General features: G+C 24.7%; 1 protein-coding gene across 1 annotated transcript in view; it reads right to left on the reverse strand.

Annotated features, from left to right (window-relative positions):
- LOC117170903 (ATP-dependent DNA helicase Q5-like) overlaps positions 1-19,632 on the reverse strand; it is a 53,633-nt gene that overhangs the window by 25,300 nt on the left and 8,701 nt on the right. The window contains exons 2-8 of the mRNA XM_033357951.1: positions 18,194-18,318; positions 13,872-14,036; positions 13,618-13,794; positions 13,343-13,522; positions 8,162-8,267; positions 7,940-8,051; positions 2,117-2,353 (exon numbers count right to left, since the gene is read on the reverse strand). Of these exons, the coding sequence (XP_033213842.1) occupies positions 2,117-2,353; positions 7,940-8,051; positions 8,162-8,267; positions 13,343-13,522; positions 13,618-13,794; positions 13,872-14,036; positions 18,194-18,318 (1,102 nt within the window). The remainder of the gene's footprint in view (positions 1-2,116; positions 2,354-7,939; positions 8,052-8,161; positions 8,268-13,342; positions 13,523-13,617; positions 13,795-13,871; positions 14,037-18,193; positions 18,319-19,632) is intronic.

The following is a 19,632-nucleotide window of genomic DNA, read 5'->3' on the forward strand; positions in this document are numbered from 1 at the left end:
AAAATTCATTCTATTGTTAAAAAATGTAACCACTTAGTTAAAAATGCATGTATTTTATAGAAAATTCGTCCTTTTCGCTTAAAAATTGAACAATTTGGCATAAAATGGAACTATATGGTAGAAATTAGTTGTTTTATCTTGTATTGGAACTTAATTTCCTGAAATAAAAATGTAACTACTCAATTTTTTCCAACAATTGTCTTTCTTAATTTAAAAAATCAAATATTTATCTACAAAATTCTAGAAACCAAAAAAATATTAAGTAAAATTTAATTAAATAGAATTTGGACTAACCTCACATCCAGTGTTCAAACTATTTAACTGAAAATGTATGCAATTTGTTGAAAATTTCTCTAGCTTTATAGGAAATTCAACTATTTGGTTATAAATTTATGTAATTTGTTGACAATTCATATTTTTTGTTAAAAAATTATTCTTCTTCGTCAAAAATTCATCTTTTTAGATGAAAATTTAACTATTTGGTTAAAAATTTGACTGTTTTTGTTTAAAACTCTTCCTTTGGACTTGAAAATCCAACATTTTGCATAAAATTTTATTTTCCTGATTTACTGAGAAAATTTTCTTTGTTGAAAATTCGTCTTTTTAAATTACAAATTTATCTCTTTTGGTAGAAAGTTGACCTTTTTGGTCAAAAATGCAATATTCTGGATAAAAATTGACTTTTTTGATTAAAAAATCAATTTTCGGTCTAGAAAATTCGTACTCTTGGCTCGAAAATTTGGTGGAAAATATAACATTTTTCGTTGAAAATTTATGTATTTTGCTAAAAAAAAAAATGTTATTGAAAATTAATTTTTTGCGGTAAAAAATTAATCCTTTTGGTGGAAAATTCATATTCTAGGCGGAAATCTCACTATTTGGTGAAAAATTTATATTTTTTCTTAGAAAATTAATTTTCCTTGTCTAAAATTCATCTTTTTATATGAATATTGAACTATTTGTTTAAAAATTTGACTGCTTTGTTGAAAACTCTTCATTTTAGCTTGAAAATCCAAAAATTAACATAAAAATTTTGTTTTCCTGATTCACTGAGAAAATTTTCTTCGTTGAAAAATCGTCTTTTTAATTTTAAAATTTATCTCTTTTGGGAGAAAGCTTGCTGAACATTTTTTTATTTAAAACAAATTTTTTCGGTAAAAAATTAATCCGCTTGGTGGAAAATTCATTTTCTTGGCGGAAAATTCAATTATTTACTGTTTTTTTTAAATCTCTACCTTTGGGCTTGAAAATCTAACATTTTTCATAAAATTTTGTTTTCTTGATTTACTGAGAAAATTTTCTTCGTTAAAAATTCGTCTTTTAATTTTAAAATTGATCTATTTTGGTAGAAAGTTGACCTTTTTTGGTCAAAAATGCCTCTGATTAGATTAAAATCAACGTTTTTCCTAGAAAATTCGTATTTTTGGCTCGAAAATTTGGTGGAAAATATAACATTTTTTGTTGAAAATTTATCTATTTTGCTAACAAAAAAATTCTATTCAAAATTAATTTTTTCGGTAAAATTTTATGTTTTTCGTGGAAAATTCATATATTTAGCTTGAAAATTCCACTCATTGGTTGAAACTTGAACTACTTTCTTAAAAGTTAGTTTTTTTTCTGTTTAAGAATAAAAATTTTAGTTGAAAACTCATGTTTTATTGTGTTAAAATTACTTTTAATTTAAAATTTAATTATTTTGTTAAAAAAATTACCTGACTGGGTGTGAATTTTGATAGAAAATGAATCTTCATTAAAAAAAAAATAATCTTTTTGATAAAAAATTAAACTATTTGCTTGAAAATTCAACATTTTGGATACACATTTTTCCCTATTGACTAAAAAATCTTTGTCAGTAGAAAGTTGGTCTTCCGATTTGAAAATTCATATCTTCTGGTAGAAATTTCACATTTTTTGGTTGAGTATTCAACGATTTTGTCAGAAATTCTTTTCTTTTTTTGTGTAATTAAACTGTTTTTTTTTTTTTTTAATGTAAAATGAAAATATTTTCTTGTTTAAATGGAAAATTAAAAAAAAAGAAAATAGTGGCATCAGCAGAAAATTGTGTTTAATCACTGACTTAAAATTTCCCTGAAAATTGATAAAATTGGAAACTTACTTTACGTCCATGCAAAAGGAAACGGATTTTTCAAAATCGCTCCACTTGTGTTTTGCAACGTTGGGCGGCAGTTGCGAATATTCGCCTTTTGCTTCTTTTATCAGATAGGAAATAATATTGCATTCATCCTGCGAAAAATAGACGCGACAAAAGGCTGGCTTTCCATCTCTGCCTGCTCTTCCCGATTCCTGATAGTAGGCAGAAATTGATTGTGGGACAGTCCAGTGAACAACGAATCTGAAAACAAATTTCAAGTCGAGAAAATCTTCAAATGCATCCCAATTTCAAGATAACGAAATTAATAATCTAAATAATTAAATAAATGGCCTAATTGAGATTAGGGCAGGAACTAAGGAGATTTTTCAAATAAAATATGAATTTTGAACGAAAAAAATTAATGTTTAAAAACACGAATTATCTAGATACCAATTCAATTTTCAATAAAAAAAGTTTATTTCTATCCAAAACATGTGAAATATCTATAAAAAGGGACAAATTTTCAAACCAGAAAGATCAAATTTATCTTTCTGGTTGGAAAATTGATTTATTATTCGACTAATTGTTTGGAAATTCATAATTTTGTTGAAAATTCGTCTTTTTGACTTGTAAATTCAACAATTAGATTAAACTGAATAGAAATTAACTTTTTTCTTGAAAATTTAACTGTTTTGTCAACAATTTTGATTCTAGCTTGCAAATTTAACAAATTGAAAGAAAATTTAATGATTTGACTAAAATGTCATGTAGTTCTTTGATTTTTTCTTTTCAAGATTAATTTTTTTTAAGGAAAAATGTAACTATTATATTTTTTATAGAAAACTAACTTTTCAATAGAAACTTCCACGAATTTGAAAATTCATATATTTGGTTAAAAATTTGTCTTTTTGACTTGAAAATCCAACAATTAGATTAAACTGAATAAAAATTAACTTTTTTCTTGATTTACATAATTACATATTTACATAATTACATAATTACTTAATGTACATAATTTATTATATCATAATAATTCTTTATTGAGGCATATCATTTCCTAATAACAATTTTTAATTAAATTTTATTTATGAAGTTTAAATTCATTACACTATTCTTTCATATTAGAAATTTATTAATTAATTTAATAATTATTTTATAAATCATTTTATAACTTAATTAATAAATTAATAAATTTCTAATATGACAGAATAGTGTAATGAATTTAAACTTCATAAATAAAATTTAATTTTAAATTTTTATTAGATAATGATATGCCTGAATAAAGGATTATTATGATATAATAAATTATGTAAATTTATAATTTATAATTTATTTATTATTTATTTATTTTTCTTGGCTGGGAAATTAAAAAATTTGATTTATATTTTCCCCTTTCTTTAATAAAAAATTTTTTAAATTGGAAATTCAACTACTTCCTTAAACACTTACCTTTCTGGTTTGAAAATTTATATCTTTCTTTAGAAATCACATTTTTTCTTGATAGAAATAAAGTTTTTTGTAGAAAGTTCGTATTTTCGGCTCACGAATTCAACAATTTGGTAGACAATTTAACTATGTGGCGGAGAAAGTAAGTATTATGTTAAAAATTCGTTTTTGTTTGGTTGAAAATTAAACTTTTTTAGTTAAAAATTCAATTAATTTCTTGAAAATGTATGTTTATGATAAATTATTACCTATTTCATTAAAGATTCATCTCTTTTGCTGAAAATTTCACCTTTATGGGTTAAAAATAAAACTGTCTGGTAAAAAATGAAATTTTTTGTTTGAAAATTCAACTATTTAAAAAAAATTTAATTATATGGTTGAAACTGTATATACTTGATTCAAAATTGATCTTTTGCAGTTAAAAATTTGAATGTATGATTGAAAAATGATCATTTTTAGTTAAAATTTCGATTAATTTGTTAAAAAATATAATTTATTTTGTTAAAAATTCATATTTTTCTGAAGAAAATTCAGTTATTTGGTTAGAAATTCATGTATTTTGATGAAAATTTGTCTTTTTTGTTCAAAATTGTATGGCTTTCGTAAAATATCATTTATTCCATTGAAAATGTATCTCTATTGTTATAAATTAATTTGTTTGATTCTTTTTTTATCATTAAATCCAACTGTTTTTTTTTTAAATTATTTTTGTTCCACAAAATAGTTGGATTTTCAATCAAAAAAATTTGTTACTGAAGAAAGAAAAAAATTTCAAACAACTTGTTGAATTTCCATGCCAAAAAGACTAATTTTAAACAAAATACATGAATTTCTAAACAACTAATAGAAGTTTCTTCTCAATAAAGAATTTTCAATCAAAAAATATAATTGTTAAATTTTCAGTAAAAAAATTTATTTTGAAACAAAAATTTCAGCGAACTACATAAATTTTAAGCCAAAACGTTCCATTTTCTGCTAGAAAGTTCATTTTTATTCCGAAAGCTGTATTTTTAAGTCAAAAGCGTGAAATATCTAAAAAAAATAGATGAATTTTCAAACGAGAAAGCTGAATCTTCAACAGAATAGTTAAATTTTGAATAAAAAATTTTTTTACGGAAGGAAAGAATATCAATGAAATTGTTGAATTTCCAAGCCAAAAGGACGAATTTTCAACCGAGAATAAGGATTATCATCAAAGAAATCAATTCACGACCAATCAATTGAATTTTTAAGGAAATGGTTCAATTTTACGATAAAAGAATTATAACTTTTAAGAAAAACAGAATAAAGAATTTTCAAGTTCAATTATGAATTACTAACAAAAAAAAAAAACTTTTTAAGAAAATTATTAAATTTTCAACTAAGCGGTGGAATTTTAAATCTAAAAAGATGAAATTTCAACGAAAAGCGTAACAGTTTACATTTGAAAAAAAAACTATTTATAAAAAATAGGAAGCAGTTGGATTTTATAACATAAGAGGGAGGTGATGACAAAGAAGAGGTTATTATATGGAAACCCAGAATGAAAAAAATAGAAAGCTCAAACCGGGCGATTATAGGTGCGGAGAGTGGGAATAGAGAAAGGTAAGGCGTAGAAAAATAGAACAAAGAATAGAAAAGAAAGAGAGGGAAGAAAAAAAAAGAAACATAGTGACAAAGGGTATAATATTAGAAGGGAAGGAGCTGAAGGAAGGAGCGGACAAAGTACTAAAAAGGTTTGATGCGAAGGTAGAGATAGAGGAAGTGCGAAATGTAGGAAGAGAAGGGCGAAGAGTGGAGATAATGGTACTGCTGAAAGTGAAGAAATGGGAACATAAGAGGGAGGTGATGACAAAGAAGAGGTGTTTATGGTAGTCCGGAGAGAATAGAGGATGATTTGACATGGGTAGAAAGGAAGATGCAGTATAAATTAAGGAAAATAGCGGAAGAGGAAAGAAAAAAGGGAAAGAGAACATGGGTTAAGTGTGGGAGAATTCAGATAGATGGAGTATGGTGGGATTGGGATGAAGAAAGAGAAGAGATAGTAAGAAATGAGGTGCAGGGAAACTAAAAGAGGAAGGAACGGGAGATAGGAAAATAAGAAATAGTGGAAGGAAAAAAATATGAGAAACGAAAGAAGGGAGGAATGGAAGATATGTTACTAGAATATAGCAGGATTGGAGAGAAAGGATAGAGAGTTTATGAGAAATTTGACACAATGGGATGTACTAATAATGATGGAGACGTGGCTAGATGAAAAGGGATGGGAAAGAGTAAGGGAAAGGTTACCAAGAAGTTACAAATGGCAAGTGCAAAATGCAAAGAGGAAGAATAAAAAGGGCAGAGCAATGGGAGGAATGGTGATGGGAGTAAGGAATGAATGTATAACAGGGAAAGAAAAAAATACAGGAAAGAACAAAAAGAAGGATCAATAATAGAAGAGGAAATGATGGGAGGAGAGAAGTGGAAGGTAGTAGGGGTTTCTGTAAACGGTGAAATGCAGGAGAAAGTAGAGGAGATGAAAGAAATGATTGAAGAAAATAAAGAAGAGATTAGGCTGATAATAGGTGGGGATTTCAATGCGAGAACAGGAGACACAGGAGGAAAGGAATGGGGAGAAGAGGGAGGAAGAAAATCCAAAGATAAGGTACTAAATGGGGAGGGAAAAAAGTTGTTGAAGAGCATAGAAGAGTTGGGATGGTCTACCTTAAACGGAAATATAGAAGGAGATGGAAAAGGAGAATATACACGCGCAGGAGATGAAAAGGGAACGGTAATTGATTGTGTGATAGTGGATGATGAGGTAAGAGAGAAGGTTAAGAAACTAGAGGTAGGTAATTATATTGATTCGTAAAAAGTGTAAGTGTAAAAAGTGTAGGAAAAGGGGACTGGTCAAGGGAAGGAAAAGAACAGTTTAGAGAGAAGGTCAGAAATATCAAAATGGGAGAGGGAAATGTGGACGAGGAGATGGAAAAAATGATAGGAGAAATAAAAATAGGATTAGAGTGCACAAACAAAAATGAAATTAGTAAAGGGGGGAATAGAAGAGGGTGTTCTGTTATCAAAAGAAAGAGGAAGAGAATAAAAGGTTTGAGGAAGAGGCAGAGAAGGCTAGGACGGAAGAAGAGGTATGGAAGGTAGCAAATAGAGAAAGAAAAAGAAGAAAAAGATTAAACCAATATATTGAAATGGATAGAAGGGAAGAAATATTTTTTGGATTTGCTAGGAGGAGTAGAGAGAAAAGCTATAAAGGGAGGAAAATATGGTAGAGAAAGAGATGAGGAAGAGGACATATCAAGGAAAGAAATAGTTAAGGTTTTAGGAATAATGAAGGATGGAAAGGCACCTGGTATAGATGAGATTCCAAATTTTGAAATATTTCAAAAATTTTATAAAATCTTTCTTTAATCTTTGTGAAATCTTGTTTGATTGTTTTTAGATCCTTATGGATTCTTTTAAATATTTGTGAAATCTTTGTGAAATTAAATCTTTGTAAAATATTTTTAAATCTTCTAAAACCTGGTAAAATAATTTAAAACCTTAAGAATGTTTCGAAATCTTTGACATCCACTGTAATGTACTCTTTTTATATTATAAAAAATTCTTGAAATCTTTTGAAAGTTTTAAAATCTTTAAGAAATATTCAAAATCAATAAATTTTCAATAAAAAAGAGACAATTCACAACCAATCAGTTGAATTTGCAACTAAATATGTACTTAAATTTTGAGATAAAAATAATTAATTTCAACAAATAAACAAGAAAAAATGAATTACCAACAGAATGGTTGAATTTATATTACAATAAGAGTCATTTCCGTGAATTCAAAAAAAAATTGAATGGAACACAACGGAATTAAATGGTGTTAAGATCAAAGTAAGAATTAATAGAAATTCAAGCTAACTCAACTGAATTCAATGAAATAGGATGGAATTTAAGAAAAAATTAATAAAATTTAGTCGAAAAAATAAAGATAGTTAAAGTTGAATTATAATAAATTTCACGTAAACCTGAGAGAAATTCAACGGAAATTTGATTAACTCCAGGGAATTAAAAAAAATGCAGAGGAAAACAATAAACTTGAATTAAAATGCAATAAAGTTCAATTAAATACCGCGAAATTCAATAAAAATGAAAGTAATTCCGGGGAATTATAAGTAATTAAAAGAAACACAATTAAATTCACTGCAAGAAAATTTTAAAAAATACACCAAAAAATCAACTAAATTCAATCATACAATAACGTATTCAGCAGAATTGAGCCCAAAATTTGAAATGACCTATAATTAATTAAATTCGAAAAGTCTTCAAGTCTTTGATCGAAAATAGTTCAAATTTGAAGTGAAATTTGAAACTGCTGAATTAAAAAAAATGTCTACACTCGAAATTCTTGAATTTTGAACAGTTTAAATTGAAAACTCACCTCACGGGCCCTTTGTCGACCCCCATTCCAAAACTGCAGGTCGCAGCGATAATCGGAACTTCTCCAGAAGTCCATTTATCCTGAACGCTTTCCCTTTCCTTGCCTTTCAACCCTAACACAACAAATAACAATTATATATAAAATTTAGAAAAAAAATTAATAAAACATAAATATTTGCATTTTTCTGAAAAGATAATTCTAGAATTTAAATAAAATGTTTACCCCCATGATAAGCAAGAGTCGGAATTCCAAGACTCGACAATTTCTCAGCAATATTACTGGTATCCTCCTTTCGTCTACAATATATAATTCCGCAATTTCGGCTCTCCTAAAATTCAATTCATTCACAGAAAATAATATTCACGAAAATAATTCATATTTTTAAGAAGATAGATAAAATTTTAAACACATAGCTAAATTTTTCAACTTACAGAGACGAATTTTTAAACAAACAGATTAATTTTCTACAAAAACAGATGCATTTTTAAGATTCCAGTTAAAAAATTAATTTTTAAACAAACAAACAAAAAAAGAAATTTTCATCCAGTTCAATACAAAGAAGACAATTTTTTTAATAGTTAAATTTCCTAAAAACAATTTCTTACCAAAAAAATAAATTTTCAACCAAGAAGGTCAACTCTTCATTAAAAAAGACAAAATTTCGACAAACTACAAGAATTTTTAATCAAACGTTGATTTTTCCACTAGAAAAGATCATTTTTCAATACAAAAATTCAATACAACCAAAAAACGGAAAAGTTGAATTTTTATGAAAATAAATTAATTTTCAAAAAAAGAAGACGAGTATTACAGTTGGTTATAGTTGATATTTCAACGAGACAATATTTTAATATAAAATCAAAAAGAAGGAAAGATGAATGTTTAACCAAGAATAATTACTTCTGTACCGTTAAGAGTAAATTTTTAATCCAAAATGACAAATTTTCAATAAAACAGGTGAATTTGCGACCGAAAAATATGACTTGGAAAAAATAGTTGAATATTCAATAAAATTATTAATATTTTTTAACAAAATAGTGGAATCTTTAAACAAATAGTTATTTTTCAACTTAAAAATATGAAATTTGAACCAAAAAGATTAATTTTCTACAAAAACAGACGAATATTTAACAAAAGAATTAAGTTTTCATAAGAGTAAAAAATCTATTCCCGAAAAGATAAAATTCAACAAAAAAGTTTATTTTCAATCAATAAAGATGAATTTTCAACTAAAAAATATCAGCTTTCAACCAAAATAAATCAGTTAAATTTTCAGTTAAAAAATGTAGTTTTCAACGAAAAAAAAGAAATTTCCATCGATTTTAATTCAACCAAGACAACTTTTTTTAAATAGCTGCATTTTCTACAAAATACGAATTTTCAAATAAACGTTGATTTTTCCACTAGAAAAGATCATTTTGAAATTTTAAAAAATTGAAACAAAAAACGGAAAATTCGCATTTTTACGAAAAGAAATTGATATGATTCGAACAAAATAGTTGAATATTTTTATATTATTTGCAATCAATAAAGATGAATTTTCAACCAAATGGTTGAATTTTCGACGAAAAAAAGATCAGTCTTCAACCAAAATAGAATGATTAAATTTTCAGTTAAAAACATTATTTTTAACAAAAAAAAAAGGAATTCTCATCCAAAAAGAATTTTTTTGAACAAATAGTTGAATTTTCTAAAAAAAAAAGATTAGTTTTCAACAAAATCGTTAATTTTCTATCAAATAGTCGAATGTTCAAGAAATAGTTTTATTTTTAACTAAATAGTTGAATTTTCTACTAAAAAGATAAATTTTTAACCCAGAACGTTAACTTTCCAACAAAAAGATAAAATTTCGATAAAATAACAGAATTTCCAATGAAAAAGTTGATTTTTCAATTTTTAAAAAATCAACCAAAAACATAATAATTGAATTTATACGAAAAGAAATTAATTTAAAAAAATGACATTTTCTACAAAATAAATGAAATAAATAGTTAAATTTAAAAATCAAAATGATGAATTATGGACAAAAAATGCAATAGTTGATATTTCAAAGAGACAAAATTTTAATTTTTAATCAAAAAGAAAGAAAGACGAATTTTCAATCCAAAAGGATAAATTTTTAATAAAACAGTTTAATTTTCGACCAGAAAATATGTCTTGAACAAAATGATTGAATTTTTAACAAAATCATTACATTTTCAACAAAATAGTTACATTTTAAAACAATTAGCTTCGTAACCAAAAATGAAATAGTATAATTTTAAGTTTAAAAAAAGAAATTTTCAACAACAAAAAATGTCATGCAGTTGAATTAAAACAAAGACGAATTTTTACCAAAATAGTTGAATCCAAAACCAAAAAGATATATTTTCAACAAAAAAAAAAAAATGTTTTTCCCAGAAATGAATAAATTCATCTATTAAAAAATAAAAAATTTCTTTATTCGATGAATTTTCCACAAAACAGTTGAATTTTCAACCTGAAAATATAAATTTTCCACCAAAAATGGTAGTTAGATTTTCAGTTTGGAAAGAATTAATTTTCAAACAAAAGAGGAACGAATTATTAAATAAAAAATTTTAATTTCCAACCAAATAGTTGCATCCTCAGCCAAGAAGATGAATTATCAACAAACAAGATTAATTTTCTAATCAGAAAGACGATTTTTTAACCAAATTGATCAATTTTCTAGGAAATGTTTGATTTTTCCACTGATAAAGGATTAATTTCCAATCAACAATTGAATTATTAAACTACAAAAATGTTCACGAACAAAAAAAAATGAATTTGTAACAAAAAAATTAATTTCCAACCAAAAAAGATTAATTTTTAACCAAATAGTGAAATTTTCGACCAAAAAGAAATATTTTCCACCAAGAAATTTAGTGCTCTGCCAAAAAAGATCAATTTACTATAATATTATTTTAATTTAAAGCCAAAAATGCGAATTATCTACAAAACATTTGAATTTTTACCTCGAAAAAAAAAACGAATTTTGTAGAAAATAGGTGAGTTTGCAGCTAATCGGATCAATTTTTAATAAAAATCAATAATTTCCAAAGAAAATATTGAATTTAGTTAATAGATGAATTTTTTTATTAAAATTTTTAACCAAAAAAATGAATTTTCAACAAAAAGCTTTAAATTTCTATAAACCAAAATTTGATTTTTTAAAGGAATTTTCATCTTAATAGTTTAGTTATTAACCAAACAAATTAATTTTAAGCCAAAACGGGTAATCTGGTTACCAAGAAGATTCATATTCTACTGAAAAAGATAAAGTTTTAAAAATATATAGAAAATATCAACCAAAAAAATAATTTTAAACCAAAAAGGTAATTGAGCTACCAAGAATTTTCCAGTTCAAAAAATTCAGTTTAAATTTAAAAAAAAAAATAATTTTCAAGTCAAAAAAATTAATTTTGACAAAAAAAGACTTTTGACCAAAAACATTAATTTTTCACCAAAAATATTAAGTTTTAACAAAATACATGAATTCCAAACCAAAAAAGATATTTAGTTCCCCAGCAGATAATTAATATTCTACCAAAAAAGACAAAGTCTCCACAAAGAAGGAGACTTGGAATAGTTAAATTTTAAGTCAAAAAATCTAGTTTCAACAATAAAAAAAGAATTTTAAACAAAATAGTTAAATTTTTAAGCTAAGAAATTAATTTTTTACTAACATGATCAACCTTCAACAAAAAAAAGCATTTTTAAGCCGATAGTTGAATTTTCAATCCAAAAGATTAATTTTCTACGAAAAAAGGATATTTTTCAACCGAGAAGATTAAATATCAATTAATTTTCAATAGGAAAAACTAATTTTCAATGAAAGAAATGAATTTCTTAACAAAATACATGAATTTTCAACAAAAATTTGATTTTTTAAAGAAATTGTTGTCCTAATAGTTTCACTTTCATTCAAAGAAATGAATTTTCAACAATAAAAAAAGAATTTTTGAAAAAATAGTTAAATTTTAAAGCACAGAAATTAATTTTTAACTAAAATAATAAACCTTCGACAAAAAATGCATTGTTTATCCGATATTTAAATTTTTAACACAAAAGAATAATTCTCTACCGAAAAAAGATAAATTTTCAACAAAATAGTTAAATTTTAAACCAAGAAGATTAAATTTATATCAAGAAGAAGTAGAATTTTTGCCAAAAAATTAATTTTCAACAAGAAAAACTTAGTTTTAATCAAAGAAATTAATTTTCAACAAAAAAGGTGAATTAATTATGAAGAAGATTAATTTGTACCACAAGAGATAAAGTTTCAACAAAATAGATAAATTTTCAACCAAATTGAAAAAGTCCTTTCAAACGAAATTCTACAAAAAATATAATTTAAATTTTCAGTTAAACAAATTATTTTTAATTTCCGAAAAACTAATTTGTAATCAAAGACATGAGTTTTGAACCAAAAAGATTAATTTTCAATAAAATTTTAAATGTTTACAGGAATTTTCAATTTAATAGTTAAATTGTCAACTAAAAAAAATGTATAACCAATAACGTGAATTATTCACTAAAAATGCTAATATTCTTAGCACAAAATACTGCAATTTTAGGCCAAATTGCTCAATTTTTAAATGAATAAGATGCATGTTAAACCAAACATTGAACAGTGAAATTTTCAGTTAAAAAAATTCAGTTTCAACAATAAAAAAAAAGAATTTTCAGCAAAATAGCTACATTTTTAAGCGAAGAAATGAATTTTTCACTAAAATAATTAATCCTCAAAAAAGAGGAACTTTTAAACCAAAAGATGAATTTTTCACCAAATAAAAAGACAAATACTTAATCAAATAGATTAGAAAAAAATTATAATATAAATAAATTTTAAATATCCTGTAAATTCCAAATTTTTCTTTCCATCTCGAAAAATATGGAAAAACATCTAAAGTTTCAATTTTTCAAGTTAAATTTGTCATATTCCATCATATTACATATTATATAATCAGATTGGCCGTTTTAATCAAAGAAAAAAATTTCCTTTCATTTCCATTCCCGGATAAAGATAACAAATCCAAAGAATAATTTTTTTTTTAACTTTTGAAATCAAACTTGGACAAATTTTTTGTTTAAAAAATTTGTCAAATTCCCGGTGAAAAAATCAATTCACTCTCATTTCCCGCTCCGGCGGCCATTTTGTATCATATTACATATTACATCATATTACATCATATTACATCACGAACATAAATGTCGCATTTTTTTTTAATCTTGAAATTTAAAAATAAAATTTGTCTCCAAAACAAAATAATATAATAAATTCATGTGAAAAATATATCCAGAAAAACGCGCTAAATGAAGCCTCATAAAAAATTCGAATAAAATCCATACAAAATTCGTAAAAAATAAACCAATTCTTTCAATTTTAAATTGAACTCCTACCTTCTTGTCTGGCGTTTCATCAGATCCAAGGGCTTCGACAACAAAGTCTTTGAGATGAGCGATTGGATTTTTTATCGCGTCGATAAACCAGACATCGTAATAAAGATTCGATCGAAATATTGGCGTCGAGATCATCAATGGATTCTTCATATTCAAGGATGAAACGATATCCTGAATCACCTAAAATATTTCGCTCGTCAAATATAATTATATCTCGATTTTTTTTTAATGAAAAAAAAGAAAAGAAAAAGAACAAAAAAAACGAATTTAATTACATCGCTCGTCGCTGTTGCTGTTAAAGCAATCACCGGAATTTCCGGAAAAGACTCCCGGAAGTAGGAGAGCTTTCGGTAACTCGGCCGGAAGTCGTGGCCCCATTGGCTGAGACAATGGGCCTCGTCGACTACCAAATAGGAGAGTGATTTGTTGCTGCTCAAGGATTTCACGATCGACTGAAATTATTTCCCTCGAATGAGAATTACGAATTTAAAAGGGACTTTAAAAAAAAAAGTTGGAAATATTTGATTACCCTAAAATTTGGTTGGATGCACATTTCGGGTGTCACGTAGAGCAACTGAATTTTTGGATATTTGGAAGTTAGATCGTCTATGATTGCTTTTCTCTCGTTTGTCGTCGTTTTCGCATTTATTGCACGAGCAACGATTTTTTTGCTCTCAAGGAAGTCAATTTGATTCTGCAAAAAAAGTCGTAATTAATAATCGGGATGTCTAGTTAAAACCTGAACAAAAATTCCCAGACAATTTCAAGTTTTTACCGAGTTTCTCAAGATTTTTGTAGGGTATCATTTTTCATTTTTTTAAACAATCGACAATAAACAATGTCTTTTTTCAGTCCTTGTAAATATATGGATGTGTAAAAATAGTACTGTTAATATGTAAAATTGTATCGCTGTTTTTTCTTCAGAGAAAGTAACTAATATGTTTAATTTAGAAAGATTTGAAATAAATAATACTAAAAAAAATATAAAATAAGTTCTTAAATTTGTCCTTCAAGTCCATGAATTTTAATAATAACAAAAAAAAAGACATTATTTTATCTCCCTAGGATTCAAATTTAGTGCATGTTTAACCCTTAAAGTGTATTGTGGGTATCTGACGCCCCAAGCAATTTTCAAACTGTTCTAAACCATACTTAATTCGAAAAAAATTGAGTAGAGCTGCTGAAAGTGGAGGTCAAAGAACCGTGGGGTACATAACACCCAGTGTGGATGTGTTGAATAAAATATAATTGTTAAAATACAGTTATATATCTCTCTTTTTCAATTTCTTGTATTTTTATCGTATTACATGTCAAAGTTCCTCAATCTTTATGATAATAAATCGATTTAAAAGCAAATAATCTAACTCATCATTTTATCAATAAAATTGACTTTTCAACTGTGCAAATAAATATCTTTTTTGAAAGCACCCATGTTGCAATTTTTTTAATGAAAATACACTATTTCAAGAGTATAGTCATAAATTTTCAGGTTAAAATCATTAAAATGACTTGAGTTATGCATTTTTAAGTAAAAAAACCCATTTTTCACTTTTTTTCAATAATTTTTTTAACAAACTTAAAATAAATAAATGGCTATAAAATCAAATCTACCTTATAAAAGATGCCTTAAACTATATCGGATAATTTTATTGTGACAAAATATTCAATAGGGGTTGAACAATACATTATTAAATACGCTGGGGTGTTAAACACCCACGATGCACTTTACCGTGAATTTTACCATGTATACACTTTGAGGGTTAATAATAACAAAAAAAAAAAAACATTTTATATTCCTAGGATTCAAGTTTAGTGCATCTTTAAGTAAAATGAATGTGGTTACTATATTAAATTCAATATAAAACGATTTACATTCCTGAATTTCAAACTCAAAATATTGCATTTTTGAAAATATAAAACAATTTTTAATGTAATTTTTCACTTAAACCATTAATTTCAAAACAAAACAAAAACGAATTTACAATCAAATAGATAAATTTTCACCCAAAAAGAAGTATTTTCAACTAAAAAAAAAAAATATTCAACTGGAATAGTTGAATTTTAAAACCAAAAGATGAATTTAAAAAAAACGATTTTTCAATAAAACACATGGATTGTTAAACAAATGGTTTGATGTTCAACTAAAGAACATAAATTCGAACAAAATTAAAATAAATTTTCAGTTAAACATATTAATTTTCAAAAATAAAATTAAACTAATTAAAAAAAAAATAGTTCAATTTTCCATCAAAAACATGAATTTTTATCTAAAATTATGAATCAATCTTTAATTGGAATATTTTAACTGTCGACAAAAAAAGAAATTTTTAAGAAAACTTTAAATTTCAACCCAGTAATTCAATTTTCAACTAAAATCATGAATTTTTGGCAAAAGATGAATTTTTAACAAGAATATTACTTTTTTATAAAAAAAAAAACGATTTTTCAACAAATTACATGAATTTTAAAACCAAATATTTGAATTTTCAAATAAAAAATATTAATTTTCAAGAAGAAATATAACAGCTGAATTTTTTTTTAAATAATTAAAAACCAAGAAAAAAAGAGGAGTGAACAAAACAGTTAAAGTTTGAACCAAAGTGAGGACTTAAAAAAATCAAATAAAATAGTGATTTTTTGAGTGGAATCAAAGATGATTTTTTTTTTACAAAAAAAGACAATTTTTCAATAAAATTGATGAATTTTGAACAAAATAGTTGAATTTTTAACTAAAAATAATCAACATTTTTCAATCGAATGGTTAAATTTTAAACTAAAAATGATCAATTTAAAAAAAATGGAATATAGTTAAAAATGTAATAGTTAAATTTTTGACAAAAATATGTGATTTTTCACCTAAAAAAGATGAATTTAAAAAATGCAATAGTTAGATTTTTAGTTATAAAATTAACTAACCAAGAATTTTTTTTCAATAAAAAAGTTAAATTTGCAACCGAATTGATGAACTTTCAACTTATAGGACAAAGCTTAAATAGGAATAGTTGAATTTCAAACAGAATAGATGAATTTTTAACTAAAAAAAGATGCATTTTCAGACATAAATTAAATGGTTAAATTGCCAGTTAAAATAGCTAATGTTAAAGAAAAAAAATACATTTTCAACAAAAATGTTTAAAAATTCAACTGAAATAGTTAAATTATCAGTTCAAAGAAAATTAATTTGCAACAAAATAGTTAAATTTTTAATCAAAGCGATGAATTTTTAAAACCAAAAATATTGATTTTCAATCAAATACATGAATTTGTAGCCAAATAGATAAATTTTTCTTTACATTTTTTTTCTACCATAAAATGAATAATTAACTTTTAGTTGAAAAATTAATTTTCAACGAAAGAAAAACGAATATTTAACAAAATAGTAAAATTTTTAAGCAAAGTAATGAATTTTCAACTAAAAAGGAAAAACTAAAACTCAATTATTTTTCTTCCCAAAAAGACGATTTTTCAACAAATTACACTAATTTTCAACCAAATAATTCAATTTTCAACTAAAAGAGAACAAATTTTAACTTAAGTGTTGAATTTTGAACTAAAAATATTATTGTTCAAACAATAAAGGTAATAGTTAGATTTTCAGTAAAAAAAATAATTAATTAACCAAGAAAAAAAAAAGAATTTTTAACAAAATAGTTATATTTTCAACCAAAGTTATGAATTTTCAACTAGTATGATGAATCTTGAACACAATTTTTCAACTGAAAAAGATCAATTTTGAGCCAAAAATTGAAAAGTTATATTCAAAGTTTAAAAAGTTAATATTCAAACACAGAGATTAGTTTTCAGCTAAATTGATAGAATATTCAAAAGTAATAATTAAATTTTCAGTAAAAAAAAAGTTTTCAACAACAAAAAACGAATTTTTAACAAAATAGTTAAATTTTCAACTAATATGATGAACCTTTAACAAGAATAGTTGAATTATAAATAAAGAAGATAAAGTTTCAACCAAAAATTGAATAGTCAAATATATCGGTTAAAAAAGATAAGGTTCAACTGAAGAGTTAAAATTTCAGCTAAAATAATAGAATATTCAAGTGGAATAGTTCAATTTTAAACCAAAAGATGATTTTTTAACAAAACTTTTAAACTTTCAATCAGGTAGTTAAATTTTCACCTAAAAAAATAAAATTGTCAACAAAAAATATAATAGTTGATATTTCAACCAAAAAATATTTTTATTTTAAATAAAAAAAATGGTTGAATTAATCCAAAAAATAAGAACTTTTAACGAAGAAAAATTTTGCAGTCAAGAGAGAAAAAAATGTTGTAACCAAACTGTTGCATTTTTAAGGAAAAAGATGGATTTTCAACTAGAAATATCAATTTTAAAGATCAGTTTTTTACAAAAAATGTAATATATTTTCAGTTATAAGCAATATTTTTGAACAATAAAAAAAAACAAATTCTTAACAAAATAATTCAATTTTCAATCAAAAAGATGAATTTTTAACTAAACTTATAATGTAAAAGATGGATTTAAAAAAAAATATATAAATCTTAAACCAAAAATAGAATAATTAAATTATCGGTTAAAAAAGAAAATTTTCTACCAAAAAAAAAAAAAGAAAAACGAATTTTCAACAAAATAGTTAAATCCAGTGACATTTTTATTTAATTTGATATTAGAAATTAAAAAAAAATTAAGCAAGTACTTAAAAAATGTCCTAAGACCTCCAGGTTTTTCCAGGCATGTGAAAATTCCCTGAAAATTCTCGGTTTTCCAGGAGAGTGTAAACACCCTGATAAAGAAAGTTATATTTATAAATAATTATCATTATTATTTATTTAATATGTAAGAAATAAAAATAGCCTTAAGAATTTTAAACTTACTTTCACCAAAGCGATCAATGGCGAAATGACTAATGTCACAGATTTTTCCTTTAAAACAGCTGGTAACTGAAAGCAGAGAGATTTTCCTGACCCAGTCGGCATTCGAATAAAAACATCCTTGTCCCCTGAAATTTTTGATATTTTTGTCACCTACTCATTTACAAATTTTTCAAATATAGATAAATTGATTATTGACGTATTTTTTCGACAAAAATTCAAAATTTCCACACAAAAAAACTAAAATAAAAAAATAAAGAAGAATTTAGAATTAGGCTACATGCAGCGAAATTACGGTACAAATAGCCAGATTTTTTTGTACTTATTTTCCATAATTCAAACTCTCGATAATTCGAAATTTTTCGGTTCATAGAGGATAGCCACATAACTGGATTTTTAAAATTGTGTAACTTATTCCTTATTTTTCCCCCAGTATTTTTCTTTTTATTTGGCGGGTTTTAAGATAATCAAAAGAAAATTTTTTAAATTCTTGAGAAAATTTCAAATAATTTTTCAGTTTGATAAATATTTTGAGGGAAAATTGGAAAATATATTATAAAACAATGTAAAATGGTTCCCCAAATTTTGGAAAGAGAATGTAGAAGATTTTATTTGTAAAATTTTGGGGAAATCTCAAAAGATTTTCTACTTTTATAAATCAATTCTATGCTAAAATTAAAAAAGATTTCACAACAATTAAAATAATTTCCTAAGATTTTGACAAAGAATTTAAAAGATTTTATGGCCAAATTTTGCAAATTATAAAATTTTAGAAATAAATCAAGTAAGTTTGGGGAAATTTAGAAGTTTTGAAACGATTAGAAAATAATTAAAAGTTGTAAAGATTTCCAAAAATTAAAAAAAGAATATATACTTCGAAGACAGAAGCTTTTTAAGACTTTTGAAACTGTTAAGGAGAATGAAGACATTTCTTTATATTCCTAAATATTAAGGCAAGTTTTTTAATTTTGTAGAATGTTGAAATAATTTCTTATTTTGAAAACTGAATTTTAAGAGAAAGTTGAAAAAGATTTCAGAACATTTGAAATAATTACTTAAAATATAAAAAACTGTAAGATTTTAAAGGAGAATGTATTCATTTGGCGAGATTCAATTTTTTTTTAATTCGAACAAATTGAAGAAATATTGAAAGATTTGAAAAGATCCAAAAATCATTTTACACTTGAAAAGATTACTTTTTTTTAATTGAGGTTTTTACATTTTTTTAACAGAAACCTCGAAACTTTAAATCATAAAAAATTGCTTAAAATTCCTGGACGAATTAAGAATAATTTTTTTTTAATTAAGGGTATGTGATACTTACAGTTTCCCCGGCTTTCTTTCCACAAAAATGAAAATTTTTAAAAACTGAATTCGGAGATGCTATAAAATATCATAACGGACGTCCCCGGACTCTTTTTTGAGGGATAATAACAAAAAAA

Source organism: Belonocnema kinseyi, chromosome 1, assembly GCF_010883055.1.
Source record: "Belonocnema kinseyi isolate 2016_QV_RU_SX_M_011 chromosome 1, B_treatae_v1, whole genome shotgun sequence".
NCBI lineage: Eukaryota > Metazoa > Arthropoda > Insecta > Hymenoptera > Cynipidae > Belonocnema > Belonocnema kinseyi.